The sequence below is a fragment of the Octopus sinensis genome, unplaced genomic scaffold (genome assembly GCF_006345805.1).
Source record: "Octopus sinensis unplaced genomic scaffold, ASM634580v1 Contig18268, whole genome shotgun sequence".
In the NCBI taxonomy this organism is placed as follows: domain Eukaryota; kingdom Metazoa; phylum Mollusca; class Cephalopoda; order Octopoda; family Octopodidae; genus Octopus; species Octopus sinensis.
The window spans coordinates 1-21,065 of NW_021835696.1; the positions used below are offsets into that span (position 1 = coordinate 1).

Sequence of the window (21,065 nt, forward strand, 5' to 3'; positions counted from 1 at the left end):
TATTGGTATTGTGATTAATTTTCGCAATTATTGTTTGATGTGGACTGAGTCATTCCATTATTAGTAGTAGTATTATCTTCATTTGACGTGGCAGTATTCTATGTTATGCCATTAAACCTTGTTGGGTCTTAGTTAGTTAGTTAGTTAGTTAATTTGGCTCAAAAGCAAATAGCAAGGCCATGTAGGGGGACATGGAGTTAAGTACAGGGTGGTGTTCATGTAAAGAGTTCAGGCCACTTGAGGTCAAGGGAGTCTTTGAACAAAGCGGTCGTCGGCATCTTCACCATCTCGTCTGGCAGCTTGTTCCACGGATCCGCAACCCGGACGGAGAAAGCTCCTCTCCTTCGATTGAGATGAAATCGTCGCAGGTAGAGCTTTTCGGAATGACCCCACAGCCGACGCTCTGGAGCAGGAGTGAAGAACAGCTCTTTCGAGAGGTTATACTTTCCGCTTATGATGTTGTGGGCAAGAATGAGATCACCACGGCGGCAGTTTATCAGTTCATCTGTTACACTGTGATTCGATATATAAGTATTGTTATTAGGTTCAATATTATCTCCATCCTTATAATGAGTGCTATTACTAGCTTTCTTATCATTGCTATCGCTGTCCTGAATATTGTTATAGTAATTAGTATAGCTATTGTTGTTATCAGTGCTAAAGTCGTTGTTTAGGGAACTACTATCAGTTATCTCTAAGCTATCAGCTTGGCGGTTAGACACCATAGCTGTAGGGATAATAACTTCGTTATTGTTATTATTATTATTATTATTATTATTATTATTATTATTATTATTATTATTATTAATATTATTGTTATTATTATTATTGTTATTGTTATTGTTATTATTATTATTGTTATTATTATATTATTATTATTATTATTATTATTATTATTATTATTATTATCATTCAGTAGTTTTATTTTTATAACGTGCTTTCACTTCACTACCGAGCGCAGCTCCGTGTGCCTTGGGTATGTGCTGTGATTTGTTGTGATGCTCTGATGGTTACTGTATTGAAAGTGTTCTGCATAGGATGTGTGCAGTGCCTAGTAGTGCAATTAGTATATATTATATATATACATATATATATATACATATGTATATACATATGTACATACATATATATACATATATATATATACATATATATGTATAATATATACATACATATGTATATATATATATATATACATACATACATATGTATATATATATATATATATATATATATATATATATATATGTATGTATGTATGTATGTATGTATGTATGTTGTGTGTGTGTGTGTGTGTGTGTGTATATATGTTTCTGTGTCTGTGCTTGTCTCCCCAACATCGCTTGACAACCGATGCTGGTGTGTTTACGTCCCCGTAACTTAGCGATTTAGCAAAAAAGAGACCGATAGAATAAGTACTAGGCTTACAAAGAATAAGTCCTGGGGTCGATTTTCTCGACTAAAAAGAGGCGGTGCTCCAGCATGGCCACAGTCAAATGACTGAAACCAGTAAAAGAGTAAAAGAGTGTGTGTGAGTGTGTCTGTGTATGTTGTTGTTTGTTTGTTCGTTCCTTCTCGAGCCACGACTGGCTCATAAGGGCCGGTTTCCCGGTTTCCTTGGCGTATAGGTTCCCCCACCTGGACAGGACGCCGGTCCGTCGCGGGTGAGCTGCAAGATGTAGGAGGAAAGAGTGAGAGAAACTTGTGGCGAAAGAATCAGCAGAAGTTTCGCCATTACCTTCTGCCGGAGCTGCGTGGAGCTTAGGTATTTCGCTCATAAACACACACATCGCTCGGTCTGAGATTCAAACCCACGATCTCTCGACTGTGAGTCCGCTGCTCTAACCACTAGGCCATGTGCCTCCACAGTCTGTGTATGCGCTTGCGTCTATGTGTGTACATACCTTATCCATCGGAAGATTTCTCCATGAGTCAAGGATCAAATTCCGGTAGAGACCTACATCTGAAGCATATGGTTTTATTTGGTAAAAGCTATTATAAACGGGCGCTATCGTAGGGATCTTTACTCTAAATACCATCACCGATGTATCAGCTGAAATATAAAAGATATTAGTTTAAAATTTTGAAATTTTGGACAGTAATTTCGTGGGAAGGGTTTAGGTCGATTACATCGACCCCAGAATTCAACTGGTACTTATTTTACCGACCCCGAAAGGACGAAAGGAAATGTCGACTTCGGCGGAATTTGAACTCGGAACGTAAAGAGACGGACGAAATGCCGCTAAGCATTTTGCGAGTTCTGTGCCTTATGAGATATAGGAAATATTAATGATGATGATATAATTATTAAAAATATAATTATAATTCGGCACAAGGTCAAGAGTTTTGAGGGAAAGAGTTTAGCCGTTACAATAGACCCCAATACTTCACTGGTACCTTTATCGTACCCAGAGGGATGGAAGGCAAACTGAACACCGATGGGATTTGAACTTAGGTCGTAAAGAACAGAGACAATTAACTCAAGGAATTATCAGACATCCTATCGATCCTGCCAGCTCACCACCTGAATAATTTCGGCCCAAGACCAGCGACTTCCAGGGAGGGGTAATTCGATTAAATCGAACCCAGTAATCAGCTGGTGCTTATTTCATCGAACCTGAAAGGATAAAAGTCAAAGTCAGCTTCGTCGGTGTTTGAACTCACAACATAAAGACGGAGGGAAAGCTTCTAAGCATTTTGTTCAGCGTGCTAACGACTCTGCCACCACGCCGCCTTAATAATAATAATGATAATAATAATAATCCTTTCTACTAAAGGCACAAGGGCTGAAATTTGCAGGTAGGGGACTAGTCGTCTACATCGACTTCAGAACTCAGCTGGTACTAAATTTATCGACCCGGAAAGGATGAAAAGCAAAGTCGATATCGGTGGCGTTTGAACTCAGGACATGGACGGAAGAAATGCCGCTAAGCATTTTTCCCGGATCGCTAACGATTCTGCCAGCTTACCATCTGAAAAATAATAATAATAATAATAATAATAATAATAATAATAATAAATGCCCTGATGCTGTACCAGGCAGTGGCTTTCGTGGCTTCTGATCTGCAAGGTCATGTGCTATTTATCTTGATATGAGATCACCATGTCACGCACATATGGTTGTGATACATGTTCCTAGTGTACCCTTATCAGACGGGTAGTCATGATGGGTATATTGGGCTTCGTATATTTTACCCCAGTGTCACTTTGATGGCATGCAGTGCTCTCTCACTCAATAATAATATTAATAATAATAATAATAATAATAATAATAATAATAATAATAATAATAATAATAATAATAGTAGTAGTAATAATAATAATAATAATAATAATCATAATAATCATAATAATAATAATAATAATGATGATGATGATGATGATAATAATAATAATAATAATAATAATAATAATAATAATAATAGTAATAATAATAATAATAAGAAGAAGAAGAAGAAGAAGAAGAAGAAGAAGAAGAAGAACAACAACAACAACAACAACAACAACAACAACAACAAGGCGGCTGGACGTAATAGAAGCTGGACGTGTTTTTTCGCTGCGTGACAACTGAAAAAATATCTGTAAAAAAACTGGAAGATCTACTGTTTTCTGTGAGTAATTTGAATTTCCCTCAAAATAAGTTAAGGAACTTACATATCTACAGCTTTGGACATACAAAAGGAACACCAAACAAAAAATTTTGAATCATAAATATCTCCAATTTTGTGTGAACATTTTGTCGTCCCTTCTCTGCATTTTATTGTAACAACACAATTAAATGCACGATAAAAAACTATGGAAGTAAGCACCTGCTAATATATATATACTGCACAACTACAAAAACTGTAAACCACAGCATAACTTTTAAAAAGAAAAGAAAAATTTCAAAAGAAAAAGAAATTCAGAAATTCAAAATCCCAACAAGGTGAACCCGCTCTTCCTCCTACTGGAATATTTACAACTCCCTATAAATATTTTAAATCTCCCGCAGAATAAAATAAGTTAGGAAACTTACATACCTACAACTATCGAACACACACACGGTCAGCTTAAAATACAAAAAAAGGAAATCTTTAATATCTACAACTAATGTGCGACAACGTATCCTTTCCTCTCCCCATGAGTATCCGAAAATGTAAATACCATCATCCTCCTTTCTATTCTAAGAACACTATCATTTCTCTCTGTGCATATCTAGTAAATCTTAGAACTTCACTAACCACAACTTGTTTTCTTTTCTGAGCATTCGAAAATGTAAACATTCTTCCCATTGCAAAAATCTTATTGTATTTTCCAAATGGACATCTCAAGAAACTTAAAAACTTATATATATTACCCAAACACGTAAACACGTAAACTTTTATTGCAACAACAAAAATGAATTCAGAAATTTAAAAGATCATCGACGTGAATATCAGAAAATATGCGTGTGTGAATATACATATACATATACATATGTGTATGGGTATATATATATATATATATATATATATATATATATATATATATATATATATATATATATATATATATATATATATAGTTTTTTTTCTCCTCCTACCATTAATTACAAATATAACAAGCTGAATTGCTTTTCAAGATAACGCTGGTACTAGTAAACAGGTTTGACCTTTCCTGACCCGAAATGTCCTTTGTCTCTGGCTGACCATTCCACAATCTGCTGGATCTATTTATAGACCTATAGAACATGACCTCTTTACTGTGGCGAGGGTGATAATAATAATAATAATAATAATAATAATAATAATAATAATAATAATAATAATAATATAATAATAATAAGCTACTGCTGTGACTACACATAAAACAATATCATTGATGATGATGATGACGGTAATTATATTGGTGATGATAATTTTTTTTCGTATTTTATTCTCATTTTTTCGAACTAATACAGGCAGAGTGAACCTTTCATAAGTTTTTTTTTCTTAAAAAAAGGGAAAACTATGCTCGGAGATAAATCTATCAACAAAATAATACAGACGAATACAGATCTGCTAGCCTTAATAAGCTGCGCTACGAACAATGTTTACGTGCAGAGATTCCTAAACTGACAGATCCGTCTCTTAATGTAAGAGTCGAAGCTCGTCATGCTTCAATGTCAACAAAACAAACTACAAACTGCGATGGTCGTCGAGCGGATTGCAAAAGACCACGCACCCGAAAATTGAACCAAAGTCTGAGTGAAAAATCAGCTACTGGATCAAATCTTCCCGACACACAGGAGCTGGACGTACCCCACAACTGGAATATTCCAACAGATGGCCATCCATGCTCGTCACCAAACACTCAAAAGAAAAAGAAGGAAAAATGGACTAGGGAAGATAATAAAGAAGTTCTTGCGGCCTTCTACCATGCCATATATTGCCCCACAGATAAATCGAACACTATACAAACCTACATAAACTGGAGACAGAATCACCCTGAAGCAAGACCCTACATAGACAGTAACAAACTTGCCAACGTCAGAAGAAACATTATAAAAAAAAATTACTGACTGAAGTAGAGATTGACCAAATTAGACAAGCAGTAACGGATAGAATAAACGAAGCTGCAGCTAAAGAAGATAATACAGAGGAAATAATTATAGACCAGCCCAGAGCTGATAAAAACGAAGTTAGGATTGAAAGAGTTAGTATAAGTGATAGGCAAAGTGAAATACTCCCAGTACCAAACATAAACACTAAGACAGATGAACATCAAATAGATGAAGAAAGCCACACAAATATTGACCCGACAGAACTACATGAGATACAAAGTCAAATCATGACTGAATGGCTGAAAATTAAAGAAACCAGTATGGATGAACGTGATACACTCCCTAAAATCCACAACTCTAAACAAAACATGAAAATAATTGGTAAAATCCGGCTTGCACTTAAGGATATAATTTCAGCTAATGATGTTGATATCACAGATCTCAACCACCTATACTATGCATCCACGAAAATCTCAACGATCCTATGTGGTGAAAAGATTAGAAAACGACAACATTTCCACAAAAAGCCTTCTTGGCAAGAGCGTTTGCAACAACAAATTAAACTATTTAGATCTGACAGTGAATATTTGAAAAATCTTAAGGTTCATATGACTGCCAAACCTACAAAAACCCAAAAACTAATGAAAAAATATAATATGAAAACTATACTTGATATTGATGCCACCATAGAAACCATCAAGCAAAAGGTATCTGCTAAAGCTGCCCGCATAGCGAGGTATGAAAAGCGTGTTAGATTCTTCAGGGACAACAACATGTTCAAAAATAACCCCAAAACTTTTTACAGGAAGATAGGAAAAACACCAGTTACTGTAAAGTCTGTACCATCAAAAGAAGAAGTTCAGGGATTTTGGAATAAAATTTGGGCAGAAGAAAAAACACACAGCGAAAAGGCCCCCTGGATTGATAGAATATCTAAAGAACTGGACTCCTTAGAAGAGCAAAAGTGGGGGGGTGTCAAGGTAGAAGATATAAGATCTGCTCTCAGGAGATCAAGCAAATGGAAGTCTCCAGGAAAGGATAAAATCCCTAACTTCTGGTTGAATGCCTTCCCAGAGAGCCATGAACTGCTAACAGAACTTTACAATGATGTTTTGCAACACCCTCCTTGGCTAGTTAATGGGTTAACATTCCTGCTTCCAAAAAGTGAAGAAACAAATGAACCAAAAACTATAGACCCATAACCTGCTTAACAACTATGTACAAAACACTAACATCTGTCCTGACGGAATATACTTATAGTTTTTTGACGGCCAGAAAGGATGTAAACGTGGATCCTACGGTTGTAAAGATCAACTACTCATCAATAAGATGATCATAGAAGATTGTCACAAACGACACAAAACTTATCAATAGCCTGGATAGACTATAAAAAGGCTTTTGATAGCCTACCACATAGCTGGATTAAGAAATGCCTAGAAATGTATAAGATAGCACCTACTCTGCGAAACCTTTTGTCTGTAAGTATGAGATCATGGAGAACCACACTAACTTTGAATAGTGACAATGAATTTCTAAATGCTGGTGATGTAAAAATTTCATGTGGCATTTTCCAGGGTGAATCACTATCACCACTCCTCTTCTGTTTAGCCTTAATACCTCTCTCAAAACTGCTGAGTGACGCGCAGTACGGATATAAAATGTTTGATAAAGATATAAATCATCTCATTTACGTGGATGATTTAAAGCTCTTTGCAAAAAATGACCAACAACTTAAGGACTTACTAGCGATTGTCAATCAATTCAGTGATGACATCAGAATGCAATTTGGCCTCGATAAATGTGCAAAAGCTACCTTTATCAAAGGAAAAATGACAGAAACATCTAACGTCAACCTTGACCAGCAGAATGTCATAAAAGAATTAGACCCAGCGAAGAACTACAAGTATCTAGGGGTAATTGAAGGAAACGGAATAAGGCATTCAGAGATGAAGGAAAGGATCAGGAGGGAATGTTATCGCAAAGTAAAAGCAATACTGAAGACAGAGCTGAATGCGAGAAAGAGGATCGAAGCGATCAATGCATTAGCCATGCCAGTCGTGACTTACAGTTTCAATATCGTTAACTGGTCAATTACTGAAATATGTAATCTTAACAGAAAAATATGAAAACTGTTGACACTGCATAGAATGCACCACCCTAAGGCAAATACAGAACGACTTTATCTGCCAAGAAAAGAGGGAGGCCGTGGACTTTTACAACTGGCAATAACAATGAAGATTGCTACAATTGGCCTAGACACCTACCTGAAGATCTCTGAGGACTGGATGTTAAAACTTGTCTCAAAACATGAAAACAAGAAAGCATCGTGCTCAGTAACAAAACGGGCAAAGGAATATCTAAATGAATTCCGAATACAACAAATTTCGGAATTAGAAATAGACATACAAGAAACAGGCACAGAAAAAGCTAAGCGCATGAAAACCCGTGCTAAATCTGCGGCCTTAGATATTCTGAATGATAAATGGCAAGAAAAACCTCTCTATGGCAAATACCCAAAGAGAGCGAATAATGCAGATGCTGACAAAGCCCTGACCCATCAATGGCTAATGGCCTCTGGCTTAAAATCTGAAACAGAGGGGTTTATCATAGCAGCTCAAGATCAATGCCTACCAACAAGAAACTACCAGGCCAACATATTAAAGATCGGCAGTAGCCCAACATGTCGTGTATGTCAGCAACAAAATGAAACCATTGATCATGTGGTCTCCAAGTGCAGTCTTCTAGCGCCTACAGAGTTTCTCAACAGGTATGATAGAGCTGCACAATATATTCACTGGGTAATCTGCAAAAACCTGGATTTGCCCCATGAAAAATACTGGTGGGAACACAAACCACCCCCAGTGCTTGAAAATGACCACATCTCACTCCTCTGGAACTTCACCATTCAAACTGACAGAAAGATAGATGCAAATAGGCCAGACATCATATTGAAAGACTTCAAACAAAGACCATGCCTCCTCATTGATATGACTGTCCCAATCGATATAAAGACTGAGCAAATATAAAGATCTTGAAATAGAAATCAGCAAAATGTGGAACCTAAAGACTAAAACAATACCTGTTGTCGTAGGTGCCCTGGAAATGATAGCAAAAGGGGCTGATTGCTACCTAACTCAGATACCAGGAAACCCAAAAATGGCAGAAATTCAAAAGATAGTGCTCATGGGAACTGCTCATATCCTACGCAAAATACTTTCTATGTAATCTCAAGGTTTAAAACAAACATTTTTTTTAGACATCCACTAATACAACACAAAAAACAACCAAATATATGGCACACTAGGCATAACAACAACGTGAACTTCCAACCTGTTGTCTCTTGAGGTCTCTGGGTGAGATTGGAGCCAACTTGTACAGACATAATATACAAATATAAAGCAAAAGTCAAACGTATAATAATAATAATAATAATAATAATAATAATAATAATAATAATAATAATAATAATAATAATAACGATGATGATTAGAATAATAATAATGTACTCTACCATCGAAGACGATGTATGAGAGTTCAGCTTTTACCGAATAACCTGCATAAATGATTTGTTTGTAATGGTCTTGTTTGTTATTTCTTTACTGCCCACAAGGGGCTAAACACAGAGAGGACAAACAAGGACAGACAAACAGCTTAAGTCGATTATATCGACCACAGTGCGTAACTGGTACTTATTTAATCGACCCCGAAAGGATGAAAGGCAAAGTCGACCTCGGCGGAATTTGAACTCAGAACGTAACGGCAGACGAAATACCGCTAAGCATTTCGCCCGGCGTGCTCACGTTTCTGCCAGCTCGCCGCCTTTCCAAAGGATTAAGTCGATTACATCGACCCTAGTGCGTAACTGGTACTTTATTTATCGACTCCGAAAGGATGAAAGGCAAAGTCGACCTCGGCGGAATTTGAACTCAGAACGTAACGGCAGACGAAATACCTATTTCTTTGCTACCCACACAGAGAGGACAAACAAGAACAGACAAACGGATTAAGTCGATTATATCGACCCCAGTGTGTAACTGTTACTTATTTAATCGACCCCGAAAGGATGAAAAGCAAAGTCAATCTCGGCGGAATTTGAACTCAGAACGTAACGGCAGACGAAATACCTATTTCTTTGCTACCCACAAGGGGCTAAACACAGAGAGGACAAACAAGAACAGAAAAACAGATTAAGTCGATTATATCGACCCCTGTGCGTAACAGGTACTTAATTAATCGACCCCGAAAGGATGAAAGGCAAAATCAACCTCTGCGGAATTTGAACTCAGAACGTAACGGCAGACGAAATACCGCTAGGCATTTCGCCCGGTGTGCTAACGATTCTGACAGCTCGTTTGTGTCGCGTATTAGCTCACTCTCTCCATCAAATCGACATTGACTGAATAGATGTACTGTATGTCACATGTCAGGTATCGAAGTGAAGGTAGAGCTACTCGAGATGAAGTGTTTTGCTCAGGAACACAACACACCACCTGGTGTCGGAAGTGAACATACGATCTCGTGATCGTGAATACAACACCCTTACCATTAGACCAATAGCAATAATAATAATAATAATAATAATACTTTCTACTATAGACATGAGGCCTGATATTTAGGGGAGAGGACCAGTCCATTACATCGACTCTCGCACTTAACTGGTACTTAATTCGTCGACTCCGAAAGGATGAAATGCAAAGTCCACTTCGGCGAAATTTGAACTCAGAACGTAGCGAGACACCGCTAAGTATTTTGTCCTGCGTGCTAACGATTCTAATAACAGTGGGTTACTTACCTCTATATAAGCACAGTTCGTTGTTGCCATATTTACCGGACGGTTTCACCCCAGTACCTGATGTGAAAGTACTACAAAACTTATTTGTCTTGTTATAAGAAACGAATACTACTTTAGTATCGACCATTCTGTTTAAAGCCATCAATGTACATTCTGTTACACTTTGAGTTGAGTAAGAGCGTCGTGATGAAGACCACGAGCTAATCTCATAAATGGTATAACCAGGTTTCAGAAAGTTGAAGCGGATTGACATCTCTTGGGGGGTTACGATCGCGATATTTACAAGGGTTAAAAGCAACGCCGTAGTCACAGCTGGGCCGGTAAGAGCAAACTGGAACATTCTTGACCTTGGATCTACTGAAATAGAGAAAGAGAGAGAGATATTGGGTGAGCAATAAGGGAAGATAGCAATAGCTGATGGTAGAGAGGGTGGGGTAGATATGTATATAGATAGATGCAATGAGGAAGAAGAGAGAGAGAGAGAGAGGGAGAGGGAGAAAATTGAGAGGAAATGAGGGTCAGTAAACAAGTAGTGTTAGAGGTCTCCGTCTTTTTCTTCTTCTTCTTCTTCTTCTTCTTCTCCTTCTTCTTCTTCTTCTTCTTCTTCTTCTTCTTCTTCTCCTTCTTCTTCTTCTTCTTCTTCTTCTTCTTCTTCTTCTTCCTCTACTTCCTCGTCTTCTTCTTCTTCTTCTTCTTCTTCTTCTTCTTCTTCTATTTCCGTGTCTTCTTCTTCTTCTCTTCTTCTTCTTCTTCTTCTTCTTCTTCTTCTTCTTCTCTTCTTCTTCTTCTTCTTCTTCTTCTTCTTCTTCTTCTTCTTTTTCTTCCAATCAGGACACACGCCATTAGCCACAAAGAATAATCTCTAATTCGAGCCTACTCTAAGCTACTAAGAATGCGTGTGGCAACTTGAAGATCCACCCACCACACCCGATAGACTGGCGGTTGCACGGGCGCGAAAGCTACGTTGTTATCCTCATTCCGTAAACGGTGGCTTTTAACGGGTGGAGAGCTGAACCATCCTGGGGTACAGAGGATTCGCAATCAAGACTAGGATCTGAAAGTTTACCACACCATAGTGAGTTATACCATTGTCCTTCTGCTTTGTGGCAGAGGTAGGAAGAAAGAGTGAGAGAAAGTTGTGGTGAAAGAGTACAACGGGGTTCACCCCCTTCCCCAGCCAGAGCCTCGTGAAGCTTAGGTATTTTTACTCAATAAGCACTCACAATGCTCGGTCTGGGAATCGAAACCGCATTCTTACGACCGCGAGTCCGCTGCCCTAACTACTAGGCCATTGCACCTCCACACGGTCTCCGTTGCCCGGTTTACGCACCACCACTTGGCATTTTGGGAATCTTTTGTGAAAAACACTATTGCACGTACTGAGAACAGCTTCCCAGTGTGAACACACCATTCTCTTTCCCTCCTGCAAGTCTTAGACGCCCTGCAGATAGTCATAGGCTTTTGATATCCACCTGTTCTCATTTTCATAGCTCAGATCCTGCTCCCTTGATTGATTATCATCGATATTTTTTCCATAAATAATCGAAATGTCTATCACGTTACAGATAATCTCGTTCCTATTCTCCATATATTTCTTTACTACCCACAAGGGGCTAAACATAGAGGGGACAAACAAGGTCAGACATAGGTATTTAGTCGAGTACATCTACCCCAGTGCTTAACTGGTACTTAATTTATCGACCCAGAAATGATGAAAGGCAAAGTCGACCCCGGCGGAATTTGAACTCAGAACGTAACGGCAGACGAAATACCTATTTCTTTATTACCCACAAGGGGCTAAACACAGAGGGGACAAACAAGGACAGACATAGGTATTAAGTCGATTACATCGACCCCAGTGCGTAACTGGTACTTAATTTATCGACCCAGAAAGGATGAAAGGCAAAGTCGACCCCGGCGGAATTTGAACTCAGAACGTAACGGCAGACGAAATACCTATTTCTTTATTACCCACAAGGGGCTAAACACAGATGGGACAAACAAGGACAGACATAGGTATTTAGTCGAGTACATCTACCCCAGTGCTTAACTGGTACTTAATTTATCGACGCAGAAATGATGAAAGGCAAAGTCGACCCCGGCGGAATTTGAACTCAGAACGTAACGGCAGACGAAATACCTATTTCTTTACTACCCACAAGGGGCTAAACACAGAGGGGACAAACAAGGTCAGACATAGGTATTTAGTCGAGTACATCTACCCCAGTGCTTAACTGGTACTTAATTTATCGACGCAGAAATGATGAAAGGCAAAGTCGACCCCGGCGGAATTTGAACTCAGAACGTAACGGCAGACGAAATACCTATTTCTTTACTACCCACAAGGGGCTAAACACAGAGGGGACAAACAAGGTCAGACATAGGTATTTAGTCGAGTACATCTACCCCAGTGCTTAACTGGTACTTAATTTATCGACCCAGAAATGATGAAAGGCAAAGTCGACCCCGGCGGAATTTGAACTCAGAACGTAACGGCAGACGAAATACCTATTTCTTTACTACCCACAAGGGGCTAAACACAGAGGGGACAAACAAGGTCAGACATAGGTATTTAGTCGAGTACATCTACCCCAGTGCTTAACTGGTACTTAATTTATCGACCCAGAAATGATGAAAGGCAAAGTCGACCCCGGCGGAAAATGAACTCAGAACGTAACGGCAGACGAAATACCGCTAAGCATTTCGCCCGGCGTGCTAACGTCTCTGCCAGCTCGACGCCTCCATAGTTGTTGCGTCGACACCCCCAGACGATTTAGTAGGCTAGCCCATTTGACCATGGATGGTATGGCGGAGTTAACACATGCTTCGTATACCAGTAATTGGAGGTAGGCCCCCGACAAATCCAGCATGAGAAGAATTTCTCTACGATTTCTCTACCAATCACCAATTCCACGCAAACTAAGAACAATGGCCCAGTGGTTAGGGCAGCGCGCTCGCGGTCAGAGCATCGCGCTTTCGATTCCCAGACCGGCGTACTAACGTTTCTTATTTCTTTATTGCCCACAAGGGGCTAAACATAGAGGGGAAAGCGTGAGAGAGACGCCTTGCTTGAATGGTTGGTGGATGTCAGAAGATCGTTGCATACGTGATAACTAGAAGCTCATTTCTTTTTAAAGGCTGAGAAATTTTATGAGTGGACTAGCAGTATCGCCCGGCCATACACAGACAGCTCAGCTTTATATATATACTAGAAGTATTGCCTGGCATTGCTCAGGTTTGTTTCAACCCTTTAGAATTGGAATTTTTGAAAAGTAAAAGTTTTGCATTATGTAGCTTGTTATTCTCTTTACGTGAACATTTATTCTGGTTGAAATACACCGAAAAATGGCGATACAGCAGTCAAATAATCGTAAAAAATAGGGATTTTCAGAGAAAAAAAGCACCTTTTTGATGTAAATAATTTTTGGTGTTAACATGGTCCGATTTGAATTTTTTTCTTCCACGGAAAGAAGAGCAAGCCTTCTTCTATCATACTCTGAATTTTGGTCAACTTGCGCCACAGAGCCTCAGAGGAGATAGTGTTAGTTGAAGGCTACCAAACCTGCCATACACAGACAACTTCAGCTTTATATAGAGAGAGATTAACCAAAACCCAGACGTACCAACTGAGGAAAATCTTTGTTTTTCAAAAAGCTGGTTGAAAGGTAGCACTTAAATTTCCAAACAAACTCAATGGGTTGAGCAGTGTGTTGAGTGCATTCAGGATTATTTGAAGAACATATGGAGTGTGCGCCGTTATTTCCATGACAAATTTGGCGTAGATCCTCCTATTATCAAAGGAGATCAAATGCCTTTGCACCGGAATGAAAGTAGTGGACAAGCTACCTTATCAGTCAGAAATCAAGATAACCGTTCGTCAAAGAAAACCACCATTTGTCTAGGGAATGTATCACAATGTTCAGCCAGGTTAGCAATGATACCAAAATAAAGCTTATCTCAGAGTTTGTATTTAAAGGAACTGGAAAAGACCACCACTACTGAATGCCCTGCCTACAATGAAACATCAATGGTCTCCTAAAGGCGGCGAGCTGGCAGAAACGTTAGCACGTCGGGCGAAATGCTTAGCGGTATTACGTCTGCCGTTACGTTCTGAGTTCAAATTCCGCCGAGGTCGACTTTACCTTTCATCCTTTCGGGGTCGATAAATTAAATACCAGTTACGCACTGGGGTCGATGTAATCGACTTAATACCTATGTCTGTCCTTGTTTGTCCTCTCTGTGTTTAGCCCCTTGTGGGCAATAAAGAAATAGGTCTCCTAAAGGTTCTTATAGATTAGAATAGCTGCTCTGTGCTATTGAAAACCTTCCAAACCGATTCAATGTTTTCACTCGCAAACTTTGCCATTTATGTGCTCAATGATTGCATGGTGCATTTGATGCCGGAGGTGAGAGACGCCCTCTGTAAAAGGAGGTATGTGCTAGTCATCATCAGCGGTGGTATCACTGGATTTGTTCAAGATAACGACACGCACTTGCACAAACAACTGAGAGAAAAATATCGCGAAATACAGAAAGCAAAGATGCTAGAAAAGTTAGTTCAAACTCCGAGTAAAATACCCACGCCCAATCGACCTGAGATGATGTAGATGCTACATCGAGCACTTGCAGATTGCAAGATTGGTATCAAAGCTGCTTTCAAGTCGACGTGGGCCACAAAAGCTTTCGATGGCTCTGAAGATTATAAGGTATCAGACCGAATCAGGCACCTCGTCGGTCCGTCGATGCGAAGGTTTCGTCTTGAGATGATCTCAAAACCCTGTCCAAATACTTATTTCTTTACTACCCACAAGGGGCTAAACACAGAAAGGACAAACAAGGACAGACAAACGGATTAAGTCGATTATATCGACACCAGTGCGTAACTGGTACTTATTTAATCGACCCAGAAATGATGAAAGGCAAAGTCGACCCCGGCGGAATTTGAACTCAGACCGTAGTGGCAGACGAAATACCGCTAAGCATTTCGCTAACGTTTCTGCCAGCTCGCCGCCTTCCAAATACTATTCAGGGAGTCATTAAGGACTTAGTTCCACCGAAAGGGGTTAAGCGTGCAAACAATATTGAAAGGCTCAGGATATTTGATTGTGACGGCATCGAGGAAAAAGCTGCCGAAAGTGATTCGGAAGATGAAAGAGAGCCATCTGGGAATCTTTTGGAAGTGAGTGAGCCATCTGGAGAAATCCCCATGGAAGTTTCGCAGGAGCCAAAGCACGGCCGGCCAAACATGATGACAGGAAGCTCTGTCTCTCTTGTAGGAATCAACAGTGATGATCAGGTTAGTAACGATGCCCTGTTCCTTGAAAAAAGACAGGTGTTGGATGAAAACGAAACCTCTACACTTTTGTTGCCGTATCAAAGGAAACTCATGTCAACTGTCAGTGAAGCTCGGCGATCCGTAAAGAAGCGAGTACCGAAACGGAGAAACCTTCAGAAGGACAGTGACGAAAAATCATGAGTTTACTATTTTATACTTATTTTTGTGTTGTATTTTACTTTCTTTTTAAGACTTGTTGCTTGTATCAATATCTGGTTAGTCCACAGCATTAAATCCCATAATCATCATAATTAACAAATGTCTTATGTTTATTATCCAAATGTATATCTTAACTAAAGTACACGTTCCAAGTACACGTACGTGCTAATTTCACTTGGCTCTTGTTAATTTTTTTCCCTCGTTGTGTCGTTGTAAGTGCTTTAAGATGCATTTCTCCTAATTTTCGTACATACACCATCCAGTTAATGACTCCCACCAACCTCCGTACATTCCAACCCACCTTCTTATATTTTATTTTAAGCAAATGTCTAACCCACCCGCTTATTCCAACCTCCTCCCTACGCCCCCATTATTTAGGACCCGAGAATAAATAACTGGTTTTAAAAATTCATAGGAGACAACCTAGAAAATTTTAGAATTAGTTACCACTATACAATTAACGATTTTCCGACTCCCCTACCCTGTTTATTCCAACCCACCCGCTTATAGGAATTTAAGCAAATGTCCAACCCGCCAGCTTATTCCAACCCCACTCCTATTATTTGGGACCCGAGAGCGGTAGAATATAAGGAAACACAACTTACGTTTGCTAGAGATGCGGGTAACAACTGTATTTGAGAAGGGTAAGGATTTTCCACTGTTCTCCACAGTATCAGCTACTTTCAGAATTTATCACTGAATGTCCAAAAAGTCTGACTTATTCACTGCAGCCGACAGTGTCTAATGACCTTAATTTCTGCCGCTGTCCGGACTGTCCACTTCAGTCAATATCGCTCACGATTCTTATCTCACTAAATTTAATGACAAGCTTTTGTTTGCAGTCACGCTTCACTGACCAAACAAAAGATACTCGTTTTGAATTAACGGCTTTTTTAAATAGTGTAGGAGTTGTCATTGAAGTTATCGATGAATTCAGCGATAGTCTTGTTTGTAGTTTGGATTTAAGGGTGTTATGGTTACGACAGTGATACGGCAATGATGATACTAATGGCGTTAATGTTGCAATGATGGATTTAGAGGCGGTGGTGAGGGTTACGTTGTGGTGGAGTGATTGGGGTATCAGCGTGTTGCTCGTGATGGTGATGTCGTAGGGAGGTAAAACTGGTGCTGGTTATGGCGGTGATTGTTGCAGAAGCAGTTGTTGTGGCGGTGTGGAGGGATATTAGTGAATGATTTTGTCGCTGCGGATATAATCGACTTAATCCGTTTGTCTGTCCTTGTTTGTACTCTCTGTGTTTAGCCCCTTGTGGGTAGTAAAGAAATAGGTATTTCGTCTGCCGGTACGCCGAGGTCGACTTTGCCTTTCATCCTTTCGGGGTCGATAAATTAAGTATCAGTTACGCACTGGGGTCGATGTAATCGACTTAATACCTATGTCTGTCCTTGTTTGCCCCCCCTCTGTGTTTAGCCCCTTGTGGGTAATAAAGAAATAGGTCGTAGACAGACATACTTCCGCCTATTTTATAATAAAAATATCAAGAAAATATTTTCAAGCATTTTAATAGCAGCAAAATTTCAAGCCTTCTTCCTATAGTAGAAAGGAATACTTCATATACGATTTTTATTTACCCATCCTTATTATCATATCCCTTACAGTTACACAATAGTTTACAATAAAATATTCTGTGTGAATATATCAAAAGTAAAGTATCGTTTCTGGTTGGAACCTCCAGGTTTCCTGTCCTGAAACTGTCTGGCTAAGAGTTCATACGGTTAAAGGAACAACACCGGACACCTTGTAACTATGTTATGGTACCAACTAGCATGTTACAAAGGGTGTTTAAGAACTCAAAAGTGCATAAAACGGCAGACCCACACAGTGGTGTACCCTACATTTTTTCCTGAAAACTTCAAGAAAAATGGCATTATTTCACATGAAATTTTCTACAAAAACCTCTCAGATTTTGTACGTTACGATATCGGGATATAATATGAAATAGAAAAATTCGCAAAAGTCACACATATATACTGACACACGTAACATATATATCCACAAAATGGAACTGAATCTCAGAGATTGGCACATGCATCGCATGTGCGCGACATGGTGATCTCATATCAAGATAAACTGCACATGACCTTGCAGGTGGTGGCCCAGTTAGAATGTTCTTCAGGTCGAGTAACTCATCCCACTCGAAAGGTCCCTGAATAAGGGTTGCTTAAGGATGTTGAACGAAACACCCATGTTTCCAGAGGTGAATTATTCAAACCCCAAAGAATCCCTCTCAACACATGGCTGTGATGCTCCCCCACTACTTCTGCTCGTGATCAGAGATGCACACATCGTCAGCCACTAAGGGACATGCTCAACTGGTTAAAGTCAAACAACTGACAAGCAAATCTGTGGTATTGAGCAGAATATTTGCTGTAGCCCATCTTTTATACCAAGACAAAACAATGTACATGATAACACTTCCAATCAATTAAGATCAGAAGCCACGAGAGCCACTGCCTGGTATTGCATCAGGGCATTTATTATTATTATTATTATTAATTATTATTATTATTATATTATTATTATTATTATTATTATTATTATTATTGAGTGAGAGAGCAGTGCATGCCATCAAAGTGACACTGGGGTAAAATATACGAAGCCCAATATACCCATCATGACTACCCGTCTGATAAGGGTACACCAGGCACATGCATCACAACCATATGTGCGCGACATGGTGATCTCATATCAAGATAAACAGCACATGGCCTTGCAGGTGGGGCCCAGTTAGAATTTTCTTCAGTCCAGTAGCCCATCCCGCTCAAACGGTCCCTGAATAAGGGTTGTTTAAGGATGTTGAAAGAACCACCCATGTTTCCAGAGGTGAATTATTCAAACCCCAAAGAATCCCTCTCAACACATGGCTATGATGCTCCCCCACTACTTCTGCTCGTGACCAGAGATGCACATATCGTCAGCCACTAAGGGACATGCTCAACTGGTTAAAGTCAAACAACTGACAAGCAAATCTGTGGTATTGAGCAGAATATTTGCTGTAGCCCATCTTTTATACCAAGACAAAACAATGTACATGATAACACTTCCAATCAATTAAGATCAGAAGCCATGAGAGCCACTGCCTGGTACTGCATCAGGGCATTTATTATTATTATTATTTATTATTATTATTATTATTATTATTATTATTATTATTATTATTATTGAGTGAGAGAGCAGTGCATGCCATCAAAGTGACACTGGGGTAAAATATACGAAGCCCAGTATACCCATCATGACTACCCGTCTGATAAGGGTACACCAGGCACATGCATCACAACCATATGTGCGCGACATGGTGATCTCATATCAAGATAAACAGCACATGACCTTGCAGGTGGGGCCCAGTTAGAATTTCCTTCAGGTTGAGTAGCCCATCCCGCTCAAACGGTCCCTGAATAAGGGTTGTTTAAGGATGTTGAAAGAACCACCCATGTTTCCAGAGGTGAATTATTCAAACCCCAAAGAATCCCTCTCAACACATGGCTATGATGCTCCCCGACTACTTCTGCTCATGATCAGAGATGCACATATCGTCAGCCACTAAGGGACATGCTCAACCGGTTAAGGTCAAACAACTGACAAACAAATCTGTGGTATTGAGCAGAATTTTTGCTGTAGCCCATCTGTTATACCAAGACAAAACAATGTACATGATAACACTTCCAATCAGTTAAGATCAGAAGCCATGAGAGCCACTGCCTGGTACTGCATCAGGGCATTATTATTATTATCATTATTATTATTATTATTATTATTGTTATTATTATTATTATTATTATTATTATTATTATTATTATTAATATTATTATTATTATTATTATTATCATTATTAATATTATTATTATTATTATTAATATTATTATTATTATTATTATTATTATTATTATTATTAAGATTGTTGTGTTGTGTTCTTGAGCAAGACACTTTATTTCACGTTGCTCCAGTTCACTCAGCTGTAGACATGAGTTGCGATGTCACAGGTGCCAAGCTGTATCGGCCCCTTTGCCTTTCCCTTGGATTGCACTAATGGCGTGGAGAGGGGAGACTGGTATGCATGGGCGACTACTGGTCTTCCATAGACAACCTTGCTCGGACTTGTGCCTGGGAAGGTAACTTTCTAAAGGCAATCCCATTGTTTGTGTCGTGACCGAAGGGGGTCTCAGAGTCAGACATATATATATACCTATATATATATGTATGCATATATACATATATATATACATATATATACATAAATATATATACATATATATATACATATATATATATCCATATATATATACATATATATATATACACATATATTATGTGAAATAGAAAGATGAATAATCTTGTAGCAGATTAAGAAAAAGTTTAACCGATACCTTGGTAGCAAAAATCACAGCAGAAGACAGCACGGTTGGAGGTACAACCATATGGTGTTGCAACCGTGCGTTGGTGCGGATAATTGAATTTTAATATTATTAGTGAATTGAAGAAATGGAGCTGAACGAAGATTGAACAGAAATCGTTTTATTTCGAAACACGTGTAGAATGAAATAAAACGATTTCTGTTCAATCTTCGTTCAGCTCCATTTCTTCAATTCACTAATAATATATACACATATATATATATATACATATATATACACACATATATATACACATATTTATACACACACACACATATATATATATATACATATACATGTATATATACATATCCATATACACATCTATAGTTATACACACACATATATATATACATATATATATATATACACACACACATATATATATATACATATACGCATATATATACACATATATATACAAATACATACATATATATATATACATACACACACACGTATATGCATAAATATATATGCATACACACACATATACATATAGCTGAAGGATTAAAATTAATCAAAGGACATACCAAGTATGTTGACTTGCTGGAAATAACAGTCAAAACTCTTATTTAAATCGCCAAAATACACTGATGATAACTACAGAAGTCAACCGATGGCCAGACAGGCTAAGACACTCACCCAACATTTCGGGTATTTACACTTGAATGTATGCTGGGAGATTATATCAGCCCGTTTTGCCTTGGCGATTTAAATAAGAGTTTTGACTGTTATTTCTAGCAGGTAGCCATACTTAGCATGTCCTTTGATTGATTTTTATCCTTCAACTATTTAATGCCTTTTGGAGGGAGCCTCTATTATTGATTCTGTTATGATCTTTTCTAAATTGCTACACTAGGGAGTCG

The 21,065-nt window shown here is 38.7% G+C and overlaps 1 protein-coding gene across 1 annotated transcript; it reads right to left on the bottom strand.

Annotated features, from left to right (window-relative positions):
- Positions 1-1,904: 1,904 nt before the first annotated feature.
- Positions 1,905-16,541, bottom strand: LOC118761874 (the record flags this gene model as incomplete). Its single annotated transcript, XM_036500041.1, has 3 exons — positions 16,392-16,541; positions 10,293-10,649; positions 1,905-2,053 (listed from the first exon to the last, which is right to left on the bottom strand). Coding segments are annotated over exons 2-3 (489 nt in total), but the record flags the coding sequence as incomplete, so codon positions are not given.
- Positions 16,542-21,065: the final 4,524 nt, after the last annotated feature.